At 49.0% G+C, this 21,248-nt stretch overlaps 3 protein-coding genes and 1 long non-coding RNA gene across 8 annotated transcripts; 1 reads left to right on the top strand and 3 right to left on the bottom strand.

Annotated features, from left to right (window-relative positions):
* Positions 1-50: 50 nt before the first annotated feature.
* LOC138150306 (uncharacterized) lies at positions 51-5,720 on the top strand. 2 transcript variants are annotated; one of them, XR_011165542.1, is made up of 4 exons: positions 80-140; positions 2,996-3,155; positions 3,517-3,671; positions 5,336-5,720. It is a non-coding gene; the product is annotated as an uncharacterized lncRNA (long non-coding RNA). The 2 variants fall into 2 exon arrangements; XR_011165541.1 differs by lacking the exon at positions 2,996-3,155 and having other exon boundaries at positions 51-140.
* A 963-nt stretch (positions 5,721-6,683) lies between these two features.
* LOC138150053 (zinc finger protein 436-like) lies at positions 6,684-13,519 on the bottom strand. Of its 2 annotated transcripts, XM_069073419.1 has the most exons (4): positions 12,934-13,519; positions 11,308-11,653; positions 10,633-10,746; positions 6,684-10,033 (listed from the first exon to the last, which is right to left on the bottom strand). In XM_069073419.1, the coding sequence occupies exons 2-4, from the start codon at positions 11,486-11,488 to the stop codon at positions 8,739-8,741; spliced, it is 1,590 nt and encodes a 529-aa protein (XP_068929520.1). In that variant the 5' UTR covers positions 11,489-11,653; positions 12,934-13,519; the 3' UTR covers positions 6,684-8,738. The 2 variants fall into 2 exon arrangements, with proteins under 2 accessions (XP_068929520.1, XP_068929519.1); XM_069073418.1 differs by having other exon boundaries at positions 11,308-13,519.
* Positions 13,520-13,650: 131 nt separating this feature from the next.
* Positions 13,651-16,825, bottom strand: RING1 (ring finger protein 1). Of its 2 annotated transcripts, none has more exons than XM_069073420.1 (7): positions 16,669-16,825; positions 16,298-16,448; positions 15,928-16,088; positions 15,515-15,730; positions 14,937-15,332; positions 14,384-14,657; positions 13,651-14,061 (listed from the first exon to the last, which is right to left on the bottom strand). In XM_069073420.1, exons 2-7 carry the CDS (start codon positions 16,373-16,375, stop codon positions 13,960-13,962), a joined length of 1,227 nt encoding a protein of 408 aa, XP_068929521.1. In that variant the 5' UTR covers positions 16,376-16,448; positions 16,669-16,825; the 3' UTR covers positions 13,651-13,959. The 2 variants fall into 2 exon arrangements, with proteins under 2 accessions (XP_068929521.1, XP_068929522.1); XM_069073421.1 differs by having other exon boundaries at positions 16,298-16,407; positions 16,669-16,814.
* A 1,679-nt stretch (positions 16,826-18,504) lies between these two features.
* Positions 18,505-20,951, bottom strand: HSD17B8 (hydroxysteroid 17-beta dehydrogenase 8). 2 transcript variants are annotated; one of them, XM_069073416.1, is made up of 9 exons: positions 20,821-20,951; positions 20,298-20,521; positions 20,063-20,179; positions 19,815-19,907; positions 19,656-19,741; positions 19,384-19,468; positions 19,208-19,250; positions 18,875-18,949; positions 18,505-18,693 (listed from the first exon to the last, which is right to left on the bottom strand). In XM_069073416.1, the coding sequence occupies exons 1-9, from the start codon at positions 20,864-20,866 to the stop codon at positions 18,677-18,679; spliced, it is 786 nt and encodes a 261-aa protein (XP_068929517.1). In that variant the 5' UTR covers positions 20,867-20,951; the 3' UTR covers positions 18,505-18,676. The 2 variants fall into 2 exon arrangements, with proteins under 2 accessions (XP_068929517.1, XP_068929518.1); XM_069073417.1 differs by having other exon boundaries at positions 20,304-20,521.
* Between the last annotated feature and the right edge of the window lie 297 nt (positions 20,952-21,248).

Below are 21,248 nucleotides of genomic sequence, written 5' to 3'. Positions count from 1 at the left end.
AAGATAATCTCTGCCCTCTGATAGGCTGAATGTAGTCACATGGAGCCTATGGTGGGAGGAGTTTGTTGAGAAGCAGAGCACACAGGAAGTTGGTAGAGAGCTGGGGACAGAGGAGCTTAGGCAAGGAGATAGAGAGATTTGTGAGTAAATATTAAAATAAATGTTTGTGGGAAAGCTAAAGGATGGCATGGCTCTCAGCATTATTATGGCTTTTGAATATCTTTGGTACTATGATAGAACTGGCTTACTGGTTTTTGGGATTCGGTTTTCTGATGTCTAAATAAATCCTTCAGTGCTATTCTCTATCTAGTGAGTTTGGCATATTTTGCTATTGAACATCATGTGATACAGTCACGGTCTTTAGTGTGATCATGGGTACTGTAAATATTGCATTGGCGCTACAGTATGGAGAAAAAAGAAACATCATTACCCATACTGGTTAGATTCTATAGTACTATTCATACCTCACTGTTGCATTGTAGGTTAAAAAGGGTTTTCTGAACTGGCCTGTGATACTAATTTCCCTAGGTAACATAGTTTCTATGGAAAAATGTATCCTAAATTTCATACAATCTACTTATAGCAATCCAGTTCAAAAGGGGTAATCTGTTCTTGTATATATGGGTAAAGAGATAGGCAGATAGATGTGACTTGTTCTATGTGTCTTTCCTTTCTTCTTTCTCCACCTCTCCTGCAGAACTCTGGGCTTATATGGACCAGGTTCAATCTTGGGTGGAGGGTACCCCAAAGGGATCATTCTCACTAAAGCTTAGATAAGGATATCATTTATACTTTCCCCAAAGTAGGTGGCAGGATTCACAACACACACACAAGCACTCAATGTATAATATGGGTTTATAGTTGGGAAAAAGCATGTGTGGGAATACTGGGAGGTGACAGTTATTTCAGTATCCTTTCCCAGAGAACCAACCACCCTACTGACTGGGATCCTTGCGGCCCTGCCTCTGTTTTGAATGGGTGGCCAAATATTCACTCTTCTCTGGGGCTCAGGAAATGTTAGGCACTGAGATTCTTTCAGGATCTTTTCCTTGGGAGGACTTTGTGTACTAATTAACAGTTATTTTTTATTTTACCAGCAGAAAAGACCTGGTGAGACTGGGGTTTGAAGACATTAGTTTAAATCTCAGCTCTGCTGCTTACTCTCTGTGTTACCCTACGCAAATCATTTCATCTTTGTAGGCTAAAATTTCCTCATCCCTTCCAACTCTGAATTCTTTGATCCTTTGTGTATAATTCCAAGGGGACTTGGCATTTCTGTGTGAAGCTTTTGGGGAACCAGAGGGTTGAATGTTGAGTATTCTAATAGTAAAATGACCTGCTGAATTTTTTTCAGTAGTGAGTCAGTAGAGAACACAGGGTAGTATATGGAAGCATCATATCAGAGAGGAAAGGTATGTGGGAGAATGATTTGCTAATATTCTATTCCTCCTCTTCAGAACCTTGAAGACAGTATTACTTACTGAGGAGAGCAAGAGTGAAGTAGTGGGAATTTTAGCATTGGAAATGGAAATAAGGGTTCTGTGACAAAGTAGGGAGCCTCAGGAGCTGAGGGAATGCTATGGGAATAGACAAACTAGAAGATGAAGTGGCAGTTATTAATAACAATATCTAGCATTTATATAGCACTTCGAGTTTTGCAAAGCTCTTTACAAATATCTCATTTAATCCTCACAGACATGGAAGGTAGATGCTATTATGGTCCCTGTTTTACAGTTGGGAAAACTGAAGTATTTGGGGGTTGAGTGACTTGTCCAAGGTAACTTAGCTACCTGGGAAGTAAGAATTTAGGACTAGATTTGACTTTGAGGCTGGACTGAACTTACAGGTCCAGTGTTCCATCCACTACACACACAGGTGGCTGCAGGATGAGGATCCATTGGTACAGCTCCTCTTTAGCTCATCAAGGGCAAGGACTATTGTGATGTTGTCTTGAACACAGAGCAGAGTGTCCAGCACATAGTAGGTGTTTAATAAATGCTACTAATTGAATGATGAAAGACCCCAAAACATTGTTCCTTGTTCCTCTTTTTTTTTTTGTCTTTTTATTCCCAACACCTAGCTTATTGCCTTGCATATAGCAGGCATTTATTAAATGATTGGTAAACTAAGTTTGTCTTTCCCTGGTTCGTAGTACACACCTTGCTTGGGGCATTGTGTAACCAATTCTTGTCAATGTCTCTTCATATTCTTCCACAGGGTAAAAACCTAATATATTGGGGTGACATCTCTTAACATTTCAAGAGTACTCCTTGTAGACATAGCAATAGTTATAGCAACCCCCCTTTTCCATAGTAATGAAAAATGGAAAGAAAGTGGGTGCTCACTGACTGGGCAGAACAAACTATATATGAATGCAATGGAATATTATTAACAATAGGAAATGGCAAATATGGAGAATTCGGAGAAATTTATGAAGACTTGCATGGACTGATGCAGAAAGAGGTGAGAAAAACTAGGAGAACAATTTACATGATTACCACAGTAGCGTAAAGAAAAAGAACCTATAAAGACTTCAGAACTTTAATCAATGTGCTATTCAGTTCTGCCTTCAGAGGGCTGATGGTAAAGCATACTTATTGATTCTTGGCAGAGGTTAAATGCCATAGCTAGTGTCAGAGCCAAGATTCAAACTCAGGTCTCCAAAATAAAGTTCTTTTTCTACTACAGCAATGAATGCATCTAGGCCCAGAATCAAGGTGAAACTGGAAGTTACATTTCAGGTAAAGCTGGAAGGAGAGAGGTGGCTAATATTTGATTCTTCATACTGTAGTTAGTGCCTTGGGGTGTAAGGCAGGGGTGTGCTGTAAATGCTAAACAACTGGCTATTCAAAAAAAATGTACTTTTGACACTTTTAAGTTCAATATGCATTATTAACATTTTCTTCATCATTTTCTTAAGTCTAGACCTCCCACAAAACAATAAGTCAAACCCTGGCTTACAATATGTGCTAACTTCTTTTTTTTTTTTTTAAAGCAATCGGGGTTAAGTAACTTGCTCAAGGTTACACGGCCAGTTATTTCTGGGTGTGGTGCTGAGAATCTGAGCCCAGATTTGATCCAGGTCATCCTGACACTGGAGCCAGTGCTCTTACTTGCTGAGCCACCTGGCCGCCTCTTATGTGTTAACTTCTGAGGTATAAATATTCACCCTGAAAATTTAACATTTGGTTCTCCCTATGACCTGACTCTAGCACACTTCTGGGTGTGACCAGAGGCAAGTCATTTTCCTTGTCCTGTCCTGACTCATTCTCTTCCTCTGCTTTCAGTCCTATCCAAAGTGATAATATTTCCTTTGAAGATAGAACCCTTGCACTTCCCCACTTGTTCATTGACTGGTTTCCCTGAGTGACATTGAGACTAAAAAACCCAGAGACCAGGAGTTCTAGGAGTATCTGTGCCTCAGGATGGGGAAGGGCTGGGTAAATTTCTCATCTCTGAAATGTATTTTCATGGTATTTGAAGTTGGAAGTTTAATTCAATTTTCTCCCTTTACAGATGAGGAAACTGAGGTCTGGAGAAAGAAAGCAACTTGTTGTATTACCAAGCACACCCAGGATGGTTTGCTAGCACACAGGTTCTTTTGAACTGCTTTATAAAGGAAATACAGCTTTAAAGGGGTTAATAGTCCTCCTTTAATTACAGAGAAAGAAGTGAGTATAGAAAATACAAGCAGAGAAATTAGCACAAAGACCAACAGACAGAGCTCTAGGTGTCTGAAGATAGCAATATTGCTCTATGCTTTACATATATCACTGGATCGAGGGAGCACAGACATCTAAACAGTTGGGGGCCTCAACCAGGAAATCAAAAGATCTTTTTCATGAGTGAAAATCCTCAAAGCAAAATGCCAGCCTCCCAGAATATATAAGAAAAACTCGGCCTCTGATTGGCTGAGTGCCAAGGAGCTTGAAAATCCTTGTGCCCCAGCACTTAACTGGCAACTCCTCATAACCCAGAGCCTGATTAGCTCTGGGCCAGGGCTCTATGTGCCTATTAATGGGCAGGGAAGATCTTCAAATGCCCTTAACATTACACTTGTCTAAGACCCTAGAGTTAGTAAGGAGAAAAGGCAGAATTTGAGCCTAGATTGTTGTTGTCCATCCTTCATGCTCAAAGAGGATCACAATGACATCACAAGGGTGATGTCTTGACTTGCAAGTAAATTGGATTTAAGCAAGGCAGAGCTTTGAAAAGTCATCAGTCTTCCTCTCTCCTCCAGAGTCCAGGTCCTCTAGCTTCAAATCCAGTGGTCTTTCCACTGTGGCTTCAGGAATCATGCCTGCTCATCTTTCTTTTATACCTTATCAACCCCTTCCCTGAATCCTTAGAGAGGGAGGACATGTACAGATAATCTAGAAACTGATGCAGAAAAAATTGACTCAGTTTCCATCAAGGTAGAATTCCCTAATACTGGGTCTGGACTGTCTAAGTTAGCATCTCCAAAGCTAAAGCCTAGTGAAGTGGAAATTGAGTTCCAGGAGCCCCCCCCAAAAGCCTCTGCCTTTGTCCTTGAATTCCAAGAACTGACCCTCCTTGGAGTTATTCTGCTTCTTTGATGCTGCTCTTGCTCCCTCTCCTTTCCCATCTGATGCAGGTTAGTCTAGAAGAGGAGACTGACCCTGGGAAACAGGAACTGAAGGGAACCAATGTCCACACCATTCAATTCTTGAATTTCTATTCTACTTTTCTCTCTGCCCCAACTCCCAGCCAAGCACAGACCCTATCCATGAGAGAAACTGCTAGTAATGTTAATATGGGAAGGAAAGGCTTCTTATTCTGAAGAATGAGGGTGTATGACTACAGTTGTGTTCAAGGACATGCCTGCCCTCTACCTTTGGTGTCTGCACATCCAGATTCAATAGTGTGTCACCCAGGTTTTCAATTGTTCTAACCTAACAGCAGCCTGAGGCCCATTTCCTTCCATTCCTTACTAGAGGACACATTTCTTGTTGCTATATCCTTACTCTTTTCTAGACCTCAAATCTATCTTTTTACCTTCAGCATTCCCCTTTAAGTGCAAAGTATCAGCTGATTCACTTCACAGGTCCCTACACTTCCTAACCTTGTCTGGTGCCTAAAAGAGCCAAGAAATTTCTGGGGGGCACCACCCAAGCTGTTTCAAAGATGAATTTGTTCATTGCATTTGGAGGCAACTCAGTGGCACAGTGAATGGACCTGAATTCAAATCTAGTCTCAGACGCCTAACAGCACCCAGCGCAATGTCTGGCACATGATGAGCACTAACTACATGTACTTGTCGTAGCCACCTAACAACTCCATTATCCACAAAGCCTTTTTGTTTGTCTTTTTGCAGGTAGCAAAGACATCCAAGTCAACAGCAAAACAGAAATCAGAGAAAGTATACATGGGAAAAAATATAGCGGACTATATAGTGTGAAGGAGCTCTGCCATGGGGAGTGACGTAGCTCAGCTCAACCAAAAGAGAGTCCTAGATCTCATTCAAGGTGAAGTTCCTCGAAGCCTCTAGTATAGTAAGCTGGGGATATGGACATGATGGAGACTGTCAGCTCCTCTCATGCTGGCTTCTTCCCAGAGTCTTATTTTCCCTTCAGCAATCTGAAGCAGAGTTTGGCACCAAACCTTTAAACTACTTTTCATGACCTAACTCTCTCTGCTCTAAGTCCTTCCTAGCTACCGATAAAACTATTTTCTGAATAAACCATTTCCAAACCATTATAGATCATTGCATCCAAACTTCTTGCTTTGCAAATGAGGAAATAGAAGCCCTGCCAGCCCTCTACTCAAGGATCTACAGTAACTCCTTATCACCTAACAAAAACAATCCACAATTCTTTGTCTAGCACTCAAAGTCCTCCACCAACTAGCCACTTGTATTTTCTACACTTCTCTACCATTCATTCTCACTGGTGGTCAAATCATTCCTTCCCATGGATCATTCCCTTCTTTTTTTTTTTTTTTTGCCCTTTTTGGAGGGCAGTTGGGGTTAAGTAACTTGCCCAAGGTTACATGGCTAGTTTTTTGTGTGGGTGTTAAGTGTTTAAGGCCAGAACCGAACTCAGGTCCTCCTGACTCCAGGACCAGCACTTTACTCACTTTACTCACTGTGCCACCTAGCCGCCCCTCATTCCCTTCTTTCCATCCTCCCACATATTCTTTACTATTTGCCATTGCGATCCAGTCAGTTCATTAGCATATGATTCTCTCTCCTTTCTATGGACCTATGCCCTTCCCTCTCTCTACTCTTACCTTCTTTGGGAAACATTTCCTTGATTCAGATCCCTCTATTACTATGTCTCTTCAGCATTTTTATACGGTTCATATTATAGCATGCCACCATCTTGCAATATAACCTATTTCTCCTCTCAGGGTCTCTGTTTCCTCATTTGCAAAGCAAGAAGTTTGGATGCAATGCTCTGTGAGGTCAAATATTAACCATCCCATGGGGAAGTCAGCGCAGTTGGGGTTAAGTGACTTGCCCAAGATCACAAGGCTAGTTAAGTGTCTGAGGCTGGATTTGAACTCAGGTCCTCTTGACTCCAGGGCTTGTGTTCTATTCCCTGTGCCACTACCCCCATGGTTCTTTCTTGCGCTTGTGAAAACAGTCAGTCAACAAGCATTTGCTGAGGGCTATGTTCCAAGGCCCCACCATAATATCGGGGATACAAAGAAAGGTAAATGCCTTTGACACATTCTAGTGGAACATTTATTGAGTGTTTGCTGTAACAAACTCGGACGTTACATTGAGAAAAGTTCATAAATTAACTAAAACGATAACTGTTTATACTTTAACATTAACAGTGAGAATAAAGGATATTGCAAGTATGGACCTTCTCATCCTAGTCAACCCACAGTGCCTTCTCAAAGAACGGTGGGGGTCGTTCCCTCCTTTGGTGTCAGCTTTGGCACTAGATCAAGTTTTCTCAGCCTCCACCGGTCTGTATGAGAGTTGCACATCCTTCACTGGAAACGCTTACGGGAGCCATGGGCTGCTTTTCATACAGAGTCTCTTACTTGCAAAGGGTAGGAAATGTAGTGCTTGTGGTAGGAATTTAGCACCTTAGCAACCTAGGGGGGAAAGTGTAGGTTGTGAGGAAATATATATATATATATATATATATATATATATATATATATATATATATCCCATGAATGTAAATAAGGGACCTCACTACATAGTTTCATCTTCATAGATATATTGCCTTATAATTTTTTCTAGATGTGTCCTGTTTCTTCAAATAGACTATGAGCTCTCTGATGGCAGGGGTCAGGCCAACTAGTGCCTTAGTGGTGGAATGACACAGTGGGACATCCATTAGACTCCAATCAGAATTCCCTGGGTATGCCCCTTCCTCTCAGGCCCTTAGTTTCTTTCCCCCATCTCTAAAAATGAGAATGAGACTCTCTATCCTATCTACCTCACAGGGTTGTGGAGATCAAATAAAATGATGTGAACATTTCTTCGACTATAAAGCACAATACGTGTGTGGTGAAATTATTACTTTGTAACAAGTGACATTCCTTCCCCCCACCTCATTCCCTCATTTCTGTCTCCTAATCTCTGTCTCTAAATTCCCTTGCTCCCCTTCAAACTTTTAGCTTCTTCCAACCTGACCCAACTATTGTACTCCTATCACGCTCCTGATTTCCCTAGTTATGTCTCCCCACGTTCTTAGGCTTCAATCCAAGGGGACATCTACTATAGTCTTATTCTGATGCCTTATTTTGGTGTGGAGGTGAGGGTGGGTTCTTGAAGGTTTTGCTATAAGAGCAATCCACTTAAACTTGGACAGGTCTTACCAAATTGAAAAGGCTTCCAAAAACCCAGTCTGACAACCCACTGGATCTGTTGCATTAGAAGCAACCTAAGTTTGGAGGGGATCATCACCTAAAGGTTAGCCACTATGCTATGCCTTTTTTTTTGGCCATAGTAACAAGAATTGCCATAGGTGTGGGCAATTCCTGAGCTGTGTCACCAGAGAGAGCACCTACAGCACAGAAATCACAGGTTTTCTATAGAATGTTAGTAATGTAAGGGAATGTGACTAGGAGGGGATAGCCTGGCTTGCTTGTATTCTTGGTTTCAAGTGTGACGAGGAGTTTTAGGGAGATATGGGACCCTTAGGGAGTCCTGTGGTGTTTAGTGACCCCTTGGGAGAAGGGAGATCACATTGTCAGAGGAAGCTGGGTATAGCTCTTTGGTACCCAGAGAAGAGAGGACCCCAGGTAGCTTCCAGAGCACCATGAAGTCAGACAGAATTAAAGGGATGGTGGTTAAGGACCAAGTGCAACTTCTAGAGGTATACCAACACCTCTGTATGTGGTTTCTCTGTATCCCAGGCAGGAATTATCATAGGGATTCGGTTTATCTCCCTTGAGGTCTCCTGCAGAGACCAGTGATTCCCAGCTATCCCTGAGACAGCCTCATCAAGCCCCTTAGAGAAAGATGAAGACAAAGGAGAACTTTTCTCTACCCAAAATAAACATGGAACTTACTCTCCTTTGGGGAATACTCTTCCTTAGGCACAGGGAACCTCACCCCCTCCAGGCCAGAGACACAAGGAGGGTACTTAAGGGCTCTCACTCCTGGCATGGGCAGGGTGAGTTGGTCACTTCCTCTCTGAGGAAAGACAAGGGGAGAGTAATCATTTGGACCACAAGAAAGTGGTTGCTTTGGGAGTCACTCTAGCCAAAGATAAGGCTGGAATCAGTTGCTCCAACCACAGGGAATAAATAGGTCACTCTGGCTGAGATAGGGGTTCAGTCACTTGGGCAGTCTCTCCAGATTCCTTGGGAGATTCCTGGCTTATAGAAGTTGCCTTAATTGTTAGCACAGGGACGCCTCCAGGCCCACAGTCCTCATCTCCATCCTCCCCACCATGTGTAGCACGGTGCCGTAGCAGGTGAGAACTACGGGTAAAGCCACGACCACAGTGTTCACAGCGGAAGGGCCGGTCCCCAGTGTGGCCACGGTAATGTTGGGCCAGATTGGAGCTATAACGGAATCCACGCCCACAGTCTGGGCAGCGGAAGGGCTTCTCACCAGTGTGAACACGCTGGTGCTGGACCAGCCCTGAGCTTTGACCAAAGCCTTTGCCACACTGACTGCAGCGGTATGGTCGCTCCCCACCATGACCACGCTGGTGGCGCCGCAGATTGGAGCGGTGGCCAAAACCCTCCCCACACTGGGTGCAGCGGAATGGCTTCTCACCACCATGCTGGGCTGCCCGGTGACGGGCCAGTGCCAGAGCCTGAGGGAACAGTAGACCACAGTCAGCGCAGGAGTGGACGGGAGGAGGTGGGGGTGGTGGCCCTGTGTGATGGGCTTTTCGGTGTGCCACGAGGCGAGGGTGCTGACTAAAGCCACGTCCACACTCCCCACACAGGTATGGTGTCTCTCCAGTGTGTGTCCGAAGGTGGCGGGCAAGATTGGCGCTCTGAGTGAAGCGCTTGCCACATTCAGGACAGGGGAAGGGGCGTTCACCTGAATGGGACTTCTGGTGTCGGATGAGGCTGGGATGGCGGCCAAAGCCTCTACCACAAACAGCACAGATATAGGGACGCTCGCCTGTGTGGACAGTGGCATGCTGCAGGAGCCCAGAACTCTGGGAGAAACCCTTGCCACACTGGCCACATCGGTAGGGGGGCTCAGGCAGATGTGTACGTCGGTGCCGGGCCAAGTGGGAGCCATGGCGAAAGCTTCGGCCACACTGACCACAAGAATAAGGTCGGTCGCCTGTGTGGGAACGCAGATGCAAGGCCAAGTGGGCACCCTGGGCAAAGCACTTGCCACATTCAGGGCAAGGGAAAGGGCGCTCGCCAGAGTGAATCAGCCTATGGCGTGAGAGGTGGGAGCGGCGAGAGAAGCAGGAACCACATTCAGGGCAGGAAAAGGGCTTTGGGGGTGGGGGGGGGGATGTGGGGGGGGGGGGCAGGGCTGGGCCACAAGGTGTAGCTGGTGGTGGGGAACCCTCCAAGGCAGGGGGAGGGTCAGGGACTGATTCTGTCTCCTCTTCTTCCTTGGTCCTCATGCCTGTGAAAGAGACAGTGATGAAATAAAGGAAATGAAGAAGGAAATACAGAGGAAAAAGAGGATCTTGTGGAGAAAGGTATGGGTTCAATCCCTGTGGAAGCTGCTCTCCTCCCTTCCCTGATAGATAGATTCTTGAAGGAATTAGAGTGGACGAGGACATCTCACAGAGCAGTTTGTATCCTTGGAGGCATTAGGAGAAAGGGATAGGAGGCAGAGGTTAGCCCTCTCTACTGACAGCAAGGGTGGGGACTTTGGTGATTCCCACCAATTACTGGGAAGCAAAAGTAAAGTGTAGGATAGGAAGGAGGTGTTAGGTGGAGCTCCATCCTTGGGACAGTGTGATACAGTAGGAAGAGCAATGGTTTTGGCATTGTAGACCTTCAAAACTCCTGCTCCTACCACTTTCTAGCCCTTTGGCTTTGGGCATGTAGATCCTCCTCTCTAGACCTCAGTTTCCTCCCCTGTAAAATGAGGTTCGACTATGTGATTTCCAAAGCCCTTTCAAGCTCTAAATCCTAGACCTGATGATCCCCTCTCTGGGGTATGAAGACGATGTGAAGGGTGAAGGCAAAAAGATCTTTTCCCTGCTGGTTACTCACCTGGATAGGGATCTTTTGGGACTCCCCTTTCTTCAGACTCTTGAGACCCTGGACCCCATGGCTCAGCCCCTTGCTCCAGGTGAGTGATCAATTCTGGTTTGGGGATTGGAAATCCTGGAGCAAGAAAGAACAAGAGTCATTATTCTGTCTAAAATATTTACCCCTCTTAACCCTTCCTGTAGCTGAATCTTGACCATTCTTCAAGTCCCAGTTCAAGTAGTCCCCCTTTCCCCATGAGGACTTTCTTGACCACTCTAGATCACTGTGATTTTTTCCCTCAGAAATCTTGCACTTCCTGCCTATCAAATGGTATTTTGGCACACTGTACTGGCAGCTTCTGTATGTCTCATCTTCCCAAATAGACAATAAGACACCTTTTTGGTGTGTTTTTGTATCCTCTACGTCTCCCACAGATAGTAGCAAATTAAAAGTGCTTGATAAATATCTGATTGCTAGGTTCAGGAAGACTCAGGGGATGGGGAAGAAGGATGCCTGAGGGTGAATAGAGAAGAGAGAGAGCTACGACCTCTAGGAGGGATATGAAATGCTGGCATTCTATGCAGGAAATTCAGAGACATCACCTCTCAATTTAACATTTCAATTTTATTCAATACTCCTGATAGAATGAATGTCAGAATCAGGGTGGTATTTTTTTTTGGGGGGGGAGTTACTCACCCAAGGAGATGAGGTTCCGGTAGCTCTCCCACATGACATCTCCAAAATACACAGCCATGTCTGTGAAAGTCACTGGCATAGGGGGTGGGGGATCAAGGTGAAGAGTGGAAGAAAATGAGGGGGAAGGGGGAGAAAAATGAGAAGTACAAAGTAGAGGAGGATGAGAGGATGTAGGTGACATAGGAGCTGGAGGAGAAGGAGAGGGACAGGGACATGGGGAGGAAGGGGAAGGGCAGGGGGAGAGGGGAATTGTGGACTGCGCCAGGGTGGAGTAAGAGGGGGAGCCCAATGAGAAGGGCCACTGGGAAGTAAAGTTTGATGAGGAGGGGGGGAAGGGACACTGTCTCTGGAACCAAAACAGAGAAGAGATAAATTCCACTACTTCTCTCCTCATGCATTTATATTCCCCTATTTTTTCCACATCATCTTGCCCCTCCCCCCACACCCACTCTTGAGATTTCTTCGAGGCACTATGAAGTTAGCAAGTTTAGACTGTTTAGACTCTGGGGCACCAGGCTCAGGATAAGCAAACAACACCTCTGTTCTCAGACGGGTCTCATCTTCCCTTTCCCTAGCATGCAGAAACACCACACCTCCCAGATCAGGGACAGAAGAAATGAAGGCAAGCTGGGGGAGTCAGGAACAGGATGCTTGAGGAGATAGTTAGAGGCGGGTTGCAGGGTTAGAGGACAGGAACTTGGACAACTTATTAGGAAGCCTGGGGCCTGGGTTTGACGTTGGGGAACTGGAGGAGTATATGTGGCTATTAGAGGACTCTCAAAGCTAGCAAAGACACATGTAGGAGCGTCCCTGGTATTACAGGGTTCCTGGAACCAAGGGAATTGCTGCTATTGGGGAAAAAGTAGGAGAGATTATGGCACTGAGCATTTCCAGAGGCTATAGGAAGAGGTTTTGCTTCTGGGGAGGCTCCCTGGTATTGGATATACGGGGTAGGGGGTTATAGCATGGTCTCGGTATTGATGAATCCAAAAGGCTGTGCGAAGGCACATGAATTGAGAGCAAGATCTATAGTATCGAGGGTCCTGGCATTGACGGGCTCTAGAAACTATCAGAAGCTGTGAATCCTATGTTGAGGAACCGGGAATAGAAGGGTCCCTAATATTGAAGATCCCCAAGGGCGGTGGGAGTGTCCTCGAGCTGTAAAAAGATGTCTGATATTGAGGGCTGGAGGCTGTGAGAGGGTTCTTGGTATTGAGGATCACAAGGGTCTGGGAGTGGTAGCATCCTGGGTATTGAGAGCTGGAGATGAGTGAGAAGGGCAGGGGTAGGGCTCCGGTACTGAAGGTTTTGGGGGCTGGAGGGGGGAAGTTTCTAGTATTGAGGGTGTGTGTGTGTGGGGGTCCACGGAATCGAGGATCCTGGGCCTCCGGAAGGATTTTTACTATTGATGGTTCAGGGACCGAGGAAGTGTCCCTTAGTATCTAGAATCCCTGGGATGTGGGAGGGTCCCTGGTATTGAGGATCCCAGGGGGGTGGGAGGGTCCACGGCATAGGTCTAGAGGTTGTGGGAAAGTCCCTGATACTGAGGATCCTGGGGTCCAGGGGCTGGGGAGGACTGATGGCTAGGGTCGGGGTATTGGGGAGGGGGCTGGGTGAGCCAATTACCTGCACCACCGACTCGTCTGCCAGCAAGACAGCGGACTGAGCTCAGCCACAGGAATTTGGGGAGGGGGGGGAATGAGAGGAGCAGCGGAAACAGGAAGTGAGGGGCAGAGTGCCCGAAGAAGGGGCGGGGGGCCCTCAATCCCTCCCGGAGCCGTCCCCCTTCCCCTCCCACTGCACTTCCCGAAGATGGGGATCGAACCCTGACACTTCTTCCCAGCCCCTGCAGCCCAGTCCCGGCTCTGGATCCCACATTCTACACACCTGGTGGGAGAGAAGGGGAACGGATGATTTCCACGCCCCCCCCCCAACTGTCTGGGGAAGCAAAAACTACAACTCCCACAGGCCCTCGGGACAGCAGCCTACTAGGACCAGCGATCCCTTACTCCGAGGCCTCATGGGAACCGTAGTCTTAACTACTACCCTTTTAGCTGGTGTGAGAGGCAGAGCGCCATGGAACTGGAGCTACGACCAAGGACAAGGGACCTGAAATAGCGGCGCAGCGGCGGCCTCTGCTTGCCAGCTCTAGTTTATCAGGGGAGGTATTTGTATCTCTTCCACTTTGCTCCTTCCAGCTTTCAAATTGTATTACCGGCCTCACCCAACCCCCTCTCCCAAAAGAAGAATGATTTTTTTCCACGGAGGCAGCAAATTTTTCATGGCAGTTATTTCCCCTTTTTTGCCCCATTCCCCGTCCCCTAACACACAGACAGACACAGATTTGAAAGAAAAAAAAAGCAAATGCGTTGTTGTTGGGGGAAAGGAAGGTTTTCCTCCCTCCACAATATCCCCATTACAGAAGGGAGGTGACTGGTGAGTAGAAAAGGAAGGAGTTGGGGGTGCACACCCCACTCTGTACAATATAGAAGAATCTGATATAGACACTTTGTATAAAAGCCACTTGTCCTCATCGGTGTCCTCTCGCCGGCCTGCCGGGCAGGGTAAGGGGGTGGGGGATGGGGGGAACACAGACCTGGAGGCGGAGCTTGCACATACACACAGAAGCCCTAAGACCCCCATCCCCTTGGGTCACTTGGGGTCCTTAGTGGGGGCATAGCACAGCTCCAGGGGTCTGGACACCTTCCAGAACTTCTCATTCACCAACTCCAGGGTCAGTGAGCCATTCAGGGTCTGGGTATATGGAATAAACCAGAAAAAAAGTGGAGGGAAGGAGAGAAAAGATTGGTATCAGAAGGGAGGGAAGAAAAAAAAAAGCGAACAGAAGAGAAATATGAAGAAAATATCCAAGTATGAAAAGAGGAAGAGGATTAGGAGGAAAATAAAAATAGAAGAGGAAGGTAATGGGTGATAAATGGAAGGACAAGGAGAAAAATGGGAGAGAACAGTATATAGAAAAGCTGATTAGTGACAGGGTGAATGGAGCATGTTTTTTCTCAAACTTTTCTCTCATCCCCAATACCTCCCCCACAATCATTCCCTTCCATCCTCTCACCGTGAAAGCTCCTCCCCCAGGTGCGATGTAGATGGTATACTGCTTCTCACTGACACCCTCCAGGCTGGGCAAGGCTGGCTCCTCTGGCCCATCAGTTCCTCCAGTTCCTGGTGCCTCCCCCCCACCTCCCTCAGGTCCTCCAGCTTCTGGGACTCCTCCACCTGGTGCCCCAGGCTCCCCAGCCTCTTGTTGCTGCCTCCGCTCAAGTGCAATCCTTAGAGCCAAGTACTTGGAGAGGTGGTCAACTGTGGCATTCCCCGTTGTCTTCACGTATCTGAGGAATTGAGGCAAATGATCAATGAAAAAAGCAAAGGTCTGGTGAAGTAGGAAACATGATATAATGAACCCCACCCATGGGATTTTCGAGGAGTGTCTTTTCTGTTCAGAGTTTGGAGGTAACCATGATTTTGCATTAGATATTTCTGAGTTTGGAGAAATCAAACCGCTGGATTGTCTCAGTTATGGGAAATTAGCTCTATGACTTTGAGGGACCCCATTTTGCCCCTAATTCCCCAGTTTTTAGAGAGTTTATGGGGGGGGGGGATCTCCTCACCTAGTCTGACTGTATTCTCCTTTTTCGACCAGCAGAGGATGGGGCCGGAAGACAAGCTCAATCTCTCCTCCTGGCTCAGGAGGACTGGGGGCCCCAGGTGGGCTTGGTGGACCCAGGGTCCCCCCACCCAGGGGGGCACCCCGATCCCCAGAATCCTCAGAGCCTGCTCCCCCACCTATACCTCCAGCAGCCCCTCCCCCTGTTCCTCCACTGTTACTTCCCACAACTCCTGTTCGATGTCGCTTGGGGGCAGGTCCAGGAGTGGAGTCTGGGGCAGAATCTGAGCTAACATCTTCCCCATCCCCATCTCCCTCTCCCTCACCAGGCTCTCCCTCCCCACCACTCATTGTTGTTGTCTGGTCTGACTCTGGCATTGGCCTCCTTACACGTTGGGCCCTGTAGAGGCAAAGAACACCAGTTAGGAAATCAGTATGTAGGAAGGTTATGGAGTCAGAGATCATATATTAGGAGATCCAAGAATCAGAAAGTGAGAATCATGAATTTTTTGCCTATTACATGTCCAGAAACCTTCCAGAATTCCATGCCTAGCACAGAATTCAGTATGACCACATTCATACCTGTGCATTGCCTGCATTCGGAGCCCCTCCTCAATGCTGGAGCTTAGTGCTTGCTGGTTGTGCAGGCGGCTAAGACGGATGAGTACACGATCCTGATGTGCCTCATACTCTTCTCGACTTGGGTAAATTTTGGAGATCAGTGCATCAAAGTTTGGATCAGGCCGAAGGGACCGCTTTGACACCAGCTTCTTCCTACAAGTGGGGCACTCTTTGTTCCTGAGTTGAGTTGGAGAAAAGAAACCACTTAAAATATTAACTGGTAACTGGGTGTCTTAGTGAAAACAGACTAAAAACAGATCATCTAGGATCTAGAAAAGCATTCATGGAGATAGAAGATGTCCACAAATGGCAAAGGCATGAAACTTCTCCTCCAAACAGACACCCCCCATCCTAGCACATGGGTCTTCTGATACCCGCTACGGAGAGCGGTGACAATGCAGTCGGAGCAGAATCGATGAAGACACTCCTTTGTGGTCATGGTATTCTTCAGCATGTCCAGACAGATTGGGCACATGAGCTCTGAATGTAGGGATCGTGGGGAAACAGCAATCTCTGTGCCATCCATGATGGCCTCCTGCAGAAGGGGAGAAAGAGAATCACATGCAGGGAGGGGTGAGATCAGAGTTGAGAAGCAAAGGAAAGATGCAATCTTTGGTTCTCCTAGGAAGGTAGGAATTCTGGTACAAGCAAGTTGGAGGGGGGGCGTCACAGGACAGTATACATTTCACAGATGGGGGTGCGTGGGAGAGCTCTCCGTGGGTGGAGGTCCTCCCCCCTCCTCACCTGTGGGGTCCGATGCAGCTCATAGAGACTCAGTTCCCACGTTTTGCTGGCGCTCTGTGCATTCGCCGGGGTCGCCATGGTAACAAGGAATCGACCACCACCCCGGAGATCTGGGGGCAGACAGGGCCACTAAGGAGCAGCTGAAGGAATCCTGGGGGTGGGGATGGGAGTGGGGGGGTGGAGTGAGAGTCAGCCCCGCCTCGCCCCGCCCCTTCTGCACGCGCCCCCGTCCCCAAGGCCCCGCCCCTTGCGTTTCCTTCCCCTCCCCCTCCCCTCCTTTCCCTCACCCCGCCCCCCCAGTCCCAGGCTCTCTTCTAAGGCTCGTCCCGCTGCCCGCGTCCCACCCCATCCCTGTGTCCCAGTGCGTGTACCTCCCGGGCCAAGCTCACTCAGTCCCCTGTCCCTCCCACTCAGGACCCTGATCCCGTCGCCGCCGCTACCGCTCCCGCCGCCGCCATGGCTGGGGCGCTTGGGCCCTTGCGTCACTTCCGCCTCCCCATTCCCTCCCCTGTCTGACTCAGAACGATGGTTACGTCACCGAACTGCTCGGAACGCGGGTGGAACACGGAACGAAGGGGGTGCCCCCCCCTTTTGCACACGTGACACACCCTCTCCACGTGAGGGGACGGGCTATCGTGCTGCTCTCTTGCTCCACGTGGGTCTTCATCCCACAGCTCCACGCGAGATGGAGACAGGACTGGACGGGACGCCCCTCCACCTGCTTCCTACACTTAAATGCATTGGGAGTAGGGACACACCCAGTGAGGCCTCTTCCCCTCGGAGTGGGCTGAGGTTGGACAGAACCTGTCTCCCGTGGGAAGAAAGTGTAGTGGCCTCGGGCTGTCTTACACGGGGGACGAGAATTAGAAGGGCCGCCCATTCCAAGCCCCAGCCTTCCTGTCGCTCCCGGCATCCCACCCCCATCCTTTGCCCCATCACTTCTAGTCCCTGTACCCAGGGTTCAGGCGCCCCCAGTCCCAAAGGCACGTCGCGGAGTCGTCACTCCCACCCCACCCGCTCCGCCTTAAAGACTCCTCTCTTCTGCGTCAGGCGTCCAGAAGTACCCGCGTCCGCCCTCCTCTGCGAGGCGTGGGGGCCCGCGGCTCGGGATGTCCAGACTCAACTCTCGAGGGCCGGAGCCACGAGAATTGCGTTTGGACAATCTAGAGCCGCGGCCCGGGCCCGAGGAGGAGGATGGTTACCCAGGGGATAGAGAGCCCCACCTGTGGAGGGCCGGAGAGAGCTGTGATTGGGGTAAGGGGACCGCCCCACGGGGAATGGAATGACTGGGGAATAAAGAGGGGACCGGATAGAGACCTGGACCTGTCTGGGGATGGGAGAGGGATGGAGATGATGGGGAGGTAAGGGCAGGGAAGGGATCCCAGCTTTCGGAAGCAGTGGGAGCGGGAACTACACAAGAGATGGAGAGGAGCCTGGACCCTCGTCCGAGCAGGTACACATGGACCTGAGACCAAGCTGGGGGCGAGTAGGGAAGATGGCTGGGGACCGGAGGTTGGGGAATTATTTCTTCTTCCCCCACCCTGCCCCCGTGGACCACCCTTTTTCCCTCCCGGTCCTCCCTCCCCTCCGAGCCCCCCACTTCCCTGTCATCTCCTTCCGTCCGTGGTCAGTCCTTAAGTGGGATTCAGAGGCGATTCGCCCCCGGCCCCCTTCTCTCCCCTCCCCATTATCCCTCCTTTCTTTTCTCCCCCGGCCCTTCTTTCATCCCCTCCGGCCCCTTTCTGTGGCTAGCCCCGTCCCCTAATCCTGGCCACCTCCCCTAATCCCCCACCCTCCACCCCAGGCCGGCTGCACTATTGTAAAGCATTGAGAAGGGGGGGGGAAATAGAAGGGGGACTGAGAGAAAAAGGATGAAGGTCGAGGCACCTGTTCCACGTAGTCCCCCCTTACCAAGGCCAGAGTCAGGAGTATGGCTTCGTGGATTCCCACTCCCCCTCCCCTTTTCGGGACAGGGGGACAGGAAAAGTTAGGGGGAATTTCGGGGATGTGGGGCACTGTCTACAGGGGTGGGGCTAAGACCCTCTCCTTCTGCCAGCACTGTATCCCACACTCTCTCCCTCTCACACCCGGCGGCGGGGGTTGCCCTGGGAAACGAGCCAGTGAATGGGAACAATCCCACCAGGAGAAGAAGGGGAGGAGGAAATGGGGAGGAGTCTGAAGCCTTGGACACAAGAAGGAGCCAGAGGTGGTAGGAAGATTTGGAATTTATTAGGGTCACAGACACCCTTTTCATATAACTTGTCTTCCCAATATACAGTTACTGTTCCCCCACCCTCTCGCTATCTGAATCTTCCTTTGCCTGGCCATGGTGCTGCTTGGGGGAATAGATGAGTTCAGTGTCTTGGGACGCTGTGGGAATTACATGAAGAGACCTCCTGGGAGGGTTAGAAACAGAGAAACAGAGGGAGGAGAGAGAAAAAGAGAAGAGTTTGGAATAAGGATTTCTCTAACCTCCCACATCATTCCCAGTTCTTCAAGACTTCCCCAGTCCCTCAGGAATTGTTTCAGAGGTTTTCATTAACTCCCCCCTTTATTAGGTCCTGTTTCCAATCATACCAGTGACCTCCACAGTGGTCCCTGTGATGTATCCACTGTCATCTGATGCCAGGAATGCCACCACATCTGCCACATCTGGGGAAAGGGTTCAGAAGTCTCACCACTGCTGCCCATTGGTTCCCAGGAATGATTTCTCCCCTCCCCCCACAAAATAACCAAGGCAAGGAACATATAACTCCCAACGCTAAGGATATCACCTCACAAACACCCTAGGCCTTATGCCCAAGGGCATCTTTCAATCTCCACTTACCTAAACCCCAATTTCTATTTCCCCCTTCCACTCAGTGTTTCCTCTTTCATGTTTTCTCCCTTTTCTTTACCCTTGTTTCTCACCCTCAGGAACCCCCAGATGGCCCATCGGAATTCGTGCAGTTATCTGAAAGTAGACACACAACGGGAAAGGGAAGATTTTTATAGAGAAGTGGTTTCTTTGGCCTTGGCTTCCTGTTCAGAATTTTCTCTATAATAGGGTTTGATGAGTATTGAGGGAGGGTTTAGGTGACCCCTACCTGGTCCAATACTTTCTGTGGCACTTTCTTTGTCATAGGTGTTATGATGAACCCTGGGAGGATGGAATTACATCGGATTCCATGTCTGTGAGGAGGGAGAATTATCATTAACCCCTGATAATTGCCAATTCCCCCTTCTGACCCTAGTGACTGCTAGGCTGTATATCAATCTACTATTAGCTGATCTGGGATCAAGCATATCCAGAGGAGTGGTCACTTTGCTGCTGTTAAAAGTAACCAGCTTAACAATCCCTCTCATCTCCCAGGCTAACCGTCCAAGTTCCAGGGCCACACTTGAGGTCATTCCTGCCACTCCAGCTTTGGATGCTGCATAGTTTGTCTGCCCCAGGTTCCCCACCTGTAGATGAATCATGGTTAGACATCACAAGGGAAGCTTCCCTTTCCTCCCACTTGCCTTTTCCCAGGCTGACCTTTCCTATGATGCTACTGATGTTGATGATGGATCCACCACAGCCATTGGATACCAGGGCTCTAGCTGCAGCCTGAGTGACCAAAAAGGTGCCCTGAAAATGAAGGGAAAAGATGGCAAAGGTGGTGGGCGGTCACAGCACTTAGCAATTCCCCTACTTTGAGCATCCTCTCCCATTCCCTCCTAGGCAGGTAAATCGGGTCTGGATTGGGATGACAACAAGGATGTGAAAGGTTCATTGGTCAAGACCTTGAGGTTGACAGCAATGACTTCATCCCAGTAATCCTCAGGCATTCGGAGCAAAAACTCATCCCGGATGATCCCCGCACAAGAGACCACCACTGATGGTGGTCGGGAGAAGCAGGCCTGGGGGAGGCAGGAAAGGCACGAGGTTACTGGCAGATAAGCACAAAAAGAGACTTCGAGAAATGGACACCCAAGAGCAATTGCTTCTCCCTTTCCCACTCGTGGACTGTGCACTTACTCTCACCTGGATTTGCTCTATCAGCCCCTGCACCGCCCCTGCCTCGGCCACATCAACCTGGAAAGCAGCGTGACACCGGGGGCCAGAGCCAGCTTCACTCCCCATTCCCTCCAGAAGCCGTATAGTCCCCTCAGCCGCTGCCCCATCCCGGTCACCTGCAACCACGAGGGCCCCTTCCCTGGCCAGGCGCTGGCTGATCGCCCGGCCGAGGCCACTTCCGGCACCTAGGAATGGCGGGGGGGGGGGAGGGGAGAGGACGGAGTGCAAATGTCGGTCCTGGGATGCAGGCCAAAGTAGAAGACGGACGCCGAGGGGGGCAGCTTGGGGAACGCTCCAGGATCCAATACTGGGCCCTTTACCCTTGGAGCCAGAGCAAAGGAGGGGAAGGGGGGGGGGGCACCCACAACACTTCCCTGGGAAGGCCAGTTTCCCGCGACCCTCACGTGACGTCACCCTGGCCGAATAAGCGCCTCCTTCGTAGTGGGGGAGGCAGGCGGTAAACAGTGTGGTGGGGTTCCCTAACCTGTGACCAGAGCAAGCGCAGAACGCAGCCGAAGCTGAGCAGCCATGGTAGAGGAGTTCGGCCCCAAACCAATGGGAAGAGAAAGGGCGGGTCTAAGAACTTGGAGCCAATCAAAAACGAATGGATGCGTATTAGCTCTTCAGAGTACAGAGTTCCGGGAAGAAGTGACAAAAAATCTCCCAGGACAAGATCCTGGGGAACACATGCGCCCCTTCCCCGAACTTAAGACAAGAGATCAGATGGGGTCAAAGAGCCGGTGCCTTTATTTCTGGTCACCACCCTTCCCCAACCCGTTCCCCACCCCCACCCCTTCTACCCCAAGGGTGCGTAGATGGGAAGATCATCCAAGCTATAAATTTCTTGGGTATTCCGATCTAAGAAGTTCTTGGGATATATAACCAAATATATATATGGCTGCTGAATAGACT

The sequence above is a fragment of the Petaurus breviceps genome, unplaced genomic scaffold (assembly GCF_028583685.1).
Source record: "Petaurus breviceps papuanus isolate PSGF00001 unplaced genomic scaffold, PetGlider_PUasm1.0 90865, whole genome shotgun sequence".
Taxonomy (NCBI): Eukaryota; Metazoa; Chordata; class Mammalia; order Diprotodontia; family Petauridae; genus Petaurus; species Petaurus breviceps.
Note: the sequence above shows the minus strand (reverse complement) of the source record. Positions and strands in the feature narration are given on the sequence as shown.